The sequence below is a fragment of the Suricata suricatta genome, chromosome 5 (assembly GCF_006229205.1).
Source record: "Suricata suricatta isolate VVHF042 chromosome 5, meerkat_22Aug2017_6uvM2_HiC, whole genome shotgun sequence".
Lineage (NCBI taxonomy): Eukaryota > Metazoa > Chordata > Mammalia > Carnivora > Herpestidae > Suricata > Suricata suricatta.
Window position 1 is genome coordinate 154,150,329 of NC_043704.1, and position 7,161 is coordinate 154,157,489.

Below are 7,161 nucleotides of genomic sequence, written 5' to 3' on the forward strand. Positions count from 1 at the left end.
AAAACAGATGAACATAAGAGAAGGGAAGGAAAAATAATATAAAAACGGGGGGGGGCGGGGGCAAAACATGAGACTCTTCAATATGGAGACCAGACAGAGGGCTGCTGGAGCGGCTGTGGGAGGGGGAGGGGCCGCATGGGTGAGGGGCACTGAGGAATCTACTCCTGAAACCACTGGTGCACTATATGCTATCTAACTTGGATGTAAATTAAAAAATAAATTAATTTTTTTTTAAAGTTCCATTCCTGCCCAAGAAGCACTCAAACCCACCCCCCGGAGGGGGCTCTTCTAGCTGCTGGTCTTCCTGGCCTCCCCAGCGGTCCAGGCGCCGGCGAGAAATCCACTCTGGGGCCGAATGAAATGCCAGGTCACCGAGGGAGAGAGGGGCCCCTTTGGGCTTGCTCGTCCCTCAGCTCGTCCTGATGAAAGTCACCGCCTGCCAGTCTCTGCTTTTCACTCCTTCACATCGGCCGCCGCAGGACCCCTGGGGACAAGGCCGCTCACCGCCCACGGGCAAAACTACCGCAAGGGCAACTCTGCCCCCACGTTGGCCCTCTGAGATGAACTGCATAAAACTGTCTCTTGTTATCACTTGCACCGCAGAGCACTTTCATCCCCACCCCCCCACCGCCGGTCCTGCGTGGTGCCCAGAGCAGCTTCCCCGGGCCCCGTGCAGACCCGTCACAAAGCACACGGTCTCTCCCTTCCACCGAGTCGTCGATTTTTAAAAATTTCCGTTCTGACTCGGATCTGATGGCTTGCAAACTTGAATCACTTCTCTCGCTGGCTGGCAAATTACTTCCAGTTCAGCTTATAGATTCAGCAAAGCCCTTGGCTTCTAGGGCTTTCCATGTTTTATTGTACTTCTGGGCTGGAGGGACTATAAAGAGAGGCAGATGTTTATCACCGGCATGCCGACTCTTCTGAGGAAGGACATTCTGCATTTAATGTCTAGTTTATTGTCTCCTCATTTGTTTTTGTTTTTTGTTTAAGTGCCATAAACTGTTTAAGGAGTGATCTTGGAGAATTCCTAGACAATCTAAATATTGCATCTCACAGTAAACGAAACTAAAATTAAGGCACACTGTGAGGTCAGAGATCAAAGTGTCAAAGGCAGTACGCTTGTAGGCAAACAGAGAAGAGTGTTTCTGAACATAAATTACAGGAAGAAAAGACTGTTTAGCCCCGATTACCATTATGTATACACACACATGTCAATCTGACTCCTACATTAAAAAAAAAAATTCCTAGGGACCGTCTCCAAAGGATTACTAACCCCATCAATCTCTCCAAATGTGTTCTGCCCAAGGGCGGAAGGGGGCAGAGCAGGGAAGGAAGAACATTCTCTAGAAACAACAAGACTGAGCAAACTCAGATTCCAGATGATCCTGAGCAAGGGGACAGGGTCTAGCATTACCCCAAATCTTATAATTTGACATCTTTCAAGTTATAAGGGTTGTTTTTCACTCCCCCCACCAAAAAAGAAATAAAAAGTAGAAAATGAGCAATTTATTGCAAAGATCTTCTTTGTTGTATGGAAACAGCACGTCCTTCTGGGGGAGAGGCAGGGAGGACCCTGGGCCTTTCCCGATGGCTCAGCCACAGAGACACTTGGGTCCCACCCCGCCCTCTTACACAGATGGCCAGGGCTGCACCACGCCTCAGGTCCACCCTGCACAGCCGGGGCCAGAGAACTCCCCACCGGCAAGGAGGCCCCCACACCCCCAGCCCCCCTCCGAGGGGGCAGGTCGTGGCCCGCAGGGCCCAGGGAAGGGGCTTCTGGGAGGCTGGGAAAGCGTCCCTGAGGCTGTCAACCAAACGACAACTCATCGAAGTAAACACAAAGTACTTGTGTGCCCCCTCCACATGTGTCACGGCACGTTAAATGTTCTCTAGTCACAACCACGGCGACAGAAGTAAATGCAAATCTGTTCGCTGCTGCACCTTCGAGACAAGTGGACAGATGAGAAATCGGGAGCAGACAGGGGCCTCCCTGACGTTTGGAAAGGACACGGCGTAGAGCCCAGAGCGCTGCAGCCACGAGGAATAATCTGGATGCTTCAATTATTTGTTGTCTGAGCCTTGGAGACTCGTGACAAGCAGAAAGCCTCAGACTTGAACATTCTGAGGTGCCCTCGCAAATCCAGGAAAAGAGTCCGTGCCCAGAGTTGGCTGGGTGGTCATGGCAAGAAACGGTTTTTTTCCTGAGCTCTTAACCTGTCATCTGTGCGCGGGCGAGTGCAGGGCGATGGCGTGGGAGGGGGCGTGCGCCCTCGGGTGCTGTGTCTGCATCTGGTGTCACCGGGTCAGGGAGGAAAATAGGAAGGTACCACAACCCCTGTGAGCCAGGACTAGCAGACATGCAGCCAATGTCCGCACACGAAGCTCAGGGCTCAGGGCTCCGGAAATGTCATTTGGACGCTTGACGCCCTGTCCCAGCTCGCAAGTTCCCATGTGTTCCTGACTTGGAGTCAGCACCAGATGTGGTTTTCAAACAAACACCTACCACCCCCTCCTCAGACCCACAGAGGACGCAGTACTACGTCCCACACTCACACCCAGGTGCCCCCCGAGCGCTCAGAAGGCGCCCGAGTAACGCCCATCTTCCTGTGTTTCATTTTAAAATAAATACTTGCCTAGCAGAAAGCCCTGACAGGCAGGTTGACACTAAAGAAAAAAAGCAAGTGGATGCGAGGCCTCCAAAATGTCAATATGGATGAGGTCACTGCTCCCAGTGCCCTGCCATCACCTACCATTTCTAGGGTCATTTCACAGCATTTTGCCTCCTGTTTCTGTCAACCACTCGGCCACCAGGAAGACGCGGCAGCTGGCTTGCTTTCTAATTGCTTTAACAGGGACACTCAGCCCTTACGTTATGCAAACACACATTTCGATGCCGCTCCTTGGAGAGGCCATCTCCGGGCACTGCCAGCGGACAGTGTAAAGGGTAAAAATGTCATCTCTCCCCAAGCAGCTTCCATAAAAAAGGAGACATACACACGGCAAACTACACTTACACAGGTTACAACAGAACGCTGCGCTCCTAACGACACAAAAGACGCTAAGCTTCTTCCAGAAAGCACGGTCACCAATGGCAGGCCTTGAGGAGGAAGCAGTCAAACCAGGGAGGACAGAGGGGCTGGGAGCAGAGGAGACTTAGGACAAGCGCTTCCCAGCAAGACGGCACGGACGCAAAAAGCCACGAGGACAACTCGATGACAACTAAGGATCCAACTCAAAGATGGGCAAAGGAGTCAAACGGACATTCCTCCCAAGACGGTGTATAAATATCCAGGAAGCACATGAAAAGACGCTCAGTGTCACGAATTAGTAGGGAAAGTCAAACCAAAGCACGATGAGATACCATCTTGCGCCCGTTAGGTTGGCCCCCATTAAAGAAAAAAACATGTTGCCAACGGTGTCGAGAAATTGGAACCCTTCTCTTGGGCACCGTTGGTGAGGATGTAAAACGGCACACCGCTGCGGGAAACCAGGGTGGCAGCACCTCAGAAAACATCACGGGTAGACTTTCCACAGCATTTAGCCGCGCCACTTCCGGACAGAGACAACAAATACTGAAACCAAGGTCTCGAAGAGATAATCGCACACTTGTGGTCAGAGCAGCATCATTCACAACAACCCAAATATCCACCAGTGGGTAAACAGACAATGGCGTATATGTACAACAGAGCAGTGTCTGGCCCTAGAAAAAAGAAATACTGTCTTATGCTGCAACGGAGATGAAACTTGAGGACATTCTGCCAAGGCAATAAGCCAATGACAAGACAAGCACGGCCTGAGTCCCCTCCCGTGAGTTCTCGAAAGAGTTCAACGCTTAGCAGCAGGAGGATGGTGGCCGCCGGGGGCCGGAGGGCGGGGAGGGAAGTGCTCGATGGGTGCAGAGTTGGTTCTCCAAGATGACGAAGGTCAGAGATCTGCAGCCCAACAGCATGCACGCAGGCAACACGACTGTCCCACACGTGTCAAAATGGCTAAGACGGTAAATGTTAGGTTGTGTCTTTGCCACAATAAAAAAAAAAAAGCCATGAGGAAAATGGACGCTGCTGTCAGCCCCGTTCTCAGCGCCCACAGGGCAGCTCCTCGAAGGGACGAAGCAGTACCCGCGTCAGACGTGAGGCGAGCCACTCTGCGTGCCGTGGACAGAACCAGACCCGGAGGATCGCAGCAGACTGTCGGGTCGCGGCTCAGTCACCGCTCGGCCCAGCTCTGACTTCTCGGCTTCCTTTGCTAAGCCATCCCCGTGACCCTCACCGCCGCTCACGTCCCCAGAGGTGGCCCCTCCTCTCACCAACGTGCAGTGACACAGAAGCCTCTGGAAATAAGTCCCCGGCTGCACAGAGGTTATCCTTCTGGGGGAACGGAAATGTTCTCCCGGGAACAACCTGTGACTCCAGGCCCCACGTGCCCCGAGCATCGTGTGTGGTACCTCACCCAGACGGCCACCGCCTCCGTTCCGAATCTTGACCGCAGGCCGCCCTGATTTGTAGATGGGTCAGCTTCTTCCCGGCTTTCTCGAGGACGGCCGACAACATTCCAGCCTTCCTGGGGCCGAGCTGACCTGTCAGGGTCAGGCCACTGCGCTGGAGGCTTGGAGATGGTCCAGGGCAGCCCACAGCAGCAGACACAGAGCCCGACAGCGGGGCTAGGGGCCTCCACAGACCGAGCGGTTCCAGGAAGGCGGCCCTCCACGCCGGCGACAGCGTCCAGCTGCCTCTGCCCTCCCCCGAGGGCCTGGCAGCGCGGAGGCCAACCGTGTGGGGAGCCAGTGGGCCGGATTCCCACCAACAGCCTCTCCCACCAAAGCGGGCTCCTCGGAGTGGGGAAGGAAGCATTTGCCTAGGTCCTTAAGGAAAACCTGTTTCCCCCAGGAGGGAATAAAAGTATAGAAAACCCTCAACTCTACAGCATGAGGCCCAGAGGAAGCCCTCAGGAAGCGGCAGCTGGTCGGGTTTCCCTCCCTGACCTTAGGCGTTCGGAAGGAAAACCTTCACACGGCTCCCAGGGACAGCCAGCGACCGGGAAAGGCCTATGAGGTCAGAACGCCGGTTTTCTCAGTGGAGACGGGCACAGGGCGCATCCGGGCCTTAGCAACAGGGATGCAGGAGTATGGATGTGAAAAAGCCACCAGGTCGTTCACGTCAAGGTGTGTGCGTAGGTGCTTAGTGTCGTGCCTCAAGAGGAAAGAGGAAAAGAAAAAGGAAAAACTGGACAGCACTTCGGAGGCAGTTACAAATTCCCGTTCTGTGGAGTCTAGTGAGACTCTGGGCGCTGTCCAACTCGGTAGCCAGGAGCCGCGGGCCCTGCTGGTCCCTAGAACCGTGGCAAGCAGGGAGGACTGGATTTTTAATTGGAGCAGCTTACAGCGCACAGACTCCCCGTGGCTGGCCACCACCTCGCTGGCTGGCGTAGCCCTCCACAAGCCTCCAGGCCAAAGACGTCTCTGTGCACCTCCTCCAAGCACCTAACGGATCCCAACGCCATACGTACTCTGGGAGCCAAACATAGTTGGCCCTCGAACGACACGGGCGTTTGGGGCACCAGCCCTGTCATGCAGTGGAAAATGTGCATAAAATTTTGACTCCCCAAAAACTTAACGAATAGTTGACCTGAAGCCTTCCCGAGCACATCAAAGAAGGTTAACACGTCCTTTCTGTGTTATAGGTACTAGATACTCTATTCTTACAATACAGCAAACTAAAGAAAAGGGAGTATTAAGAAAATCACATGGCAGAGACAATACACTCGGAGTGCTGGCTGTCAACAATCCACGAGTAAGTAGACCACACGCAGTCCCAGCCTGTTCAAGTTGAAGGTCAACCGCAGAGTACTAAAGATCACACGGATTTCATGACGGATAATACTATGTAGGAAGGAACAAGAATAAACGGCTGATACACACGAGCTAATCTCCAGAGTACTGCAAAAGAAGTCTCACACAAAAGAGCACACAGGTAGCTTTCCGTTTAGACGAAGTTCTAGAACAAGCGAAAGGAATCCATGGCAGTACTAATCGTAAGAGCGACAGCCTTGGGGCGGGAGGCGCTGCCTGGTAAGGGACAGAAGAGGACTTTCTGGGACGGCAGAGAGTCCGCTACTCGACGGGGGCGGGCGCCGCACAGGCGCGGTCCTTTGTCAAAGCCCGAACTACAGTCCTAAGTCCTGTGCACTTTATGCTCACTACACCTCAGCTTAAAAAACACACACTCACAAAACTTGTGCAACAAACCAGATCAAGTGTCACGAGCCAAATCTCTGCACCTGGGACCAAACGACTGACAGATGACAAAAATAAATTGATGAGTCATCTGCTCAAGCACTAGTCCAGACGGGGCAACGGCCTCAAGACCATGCCCCCCGGTCACCGTGCGGCCCTGCCCGGGCACTTACCAGCACGCGGCCATCCGCCCCGGGCTGCCTCGCCAGGCTCACCCCCATCCACTCGTCGTCCCTGTCTTCCCGGCAGGTCTTCCCGCACGACATGCCCCGATTCTTCCCTGGATGAAAAGGAGAAAAGCCCGACTTGCTTTGAGAAATGAGGTTCCACCGGCTGCTTTTCAAAGGTCTAGCGTCCAAACGCCGGTCGCCTGCCAGTGAGGAAATAAGGAACGTGGAACAAAACGTGAATCAGCTCCATCACGATGCACGCGGCCTGGCCGAGCCGGCGTTCTGCATCGCTGGCCTTCCCGACGAGGGAAGTGGCCGGTGGCTTACGTCCTGAAGCTGGCGCCGCCACCTGTCACGGACCGGTGACGAGCGGTCCGCACGCGGGACACTTCTGAGTAGCACTAGAGAACGCCATGGACACCTCTCCTCTCCAACTGAAGAATATCAGAACAACTCTTTGTTAAAAAATTAGCTCTTGATGGGAAAGAACTGTGGAGAAAGTGAGGCCCTGAGGGAGGGTAACGGAAGAGCCCCCACTCTGTACAGATCGAGGTGTCCCCTCTACTATGTCCCTCGTCCTTCTCCAGGTAACCATGGAAGGTAGGCATCTTAGTCCTGACTTTGCAGGCAAGGAAACTGAGGCCAAAGAGGCTCCGGGACTTTCCCGGTAAGTCCCAACTAGTAACCGGCAGCCCTGGGCTCTGAACCCAGGCAGAGTCCCCTAATTCCAAAGATGGCAAATCACGTATTTTCCAC

General features: G+C 53.9%; 1 protein-coding gene across 1 annotated transcript in view; it reads right to left on the reverse strand.

Annotated features, from left to right (window-relative positions):
• Positions 1–7,161, reverse strand: part of ITGA9 (integrin subunit alpha 9) — a gene marked incomplete at its 5' end in the record, with an annotated part of 310,114 nt that overhangs the window by 286,788 nt on the left and 16,165 nt on the right. Inside the window, one exon of the mRNA XM_029938793.1 lies at positions 6,409–6,515. Coding sequence (XP_029794653.1) covers positions 6,409–6,515 — 107 coding nt within the window. The remainder of the gene's footprint in view (positions 1–6,408; positions 6,516–7,161) is intronic.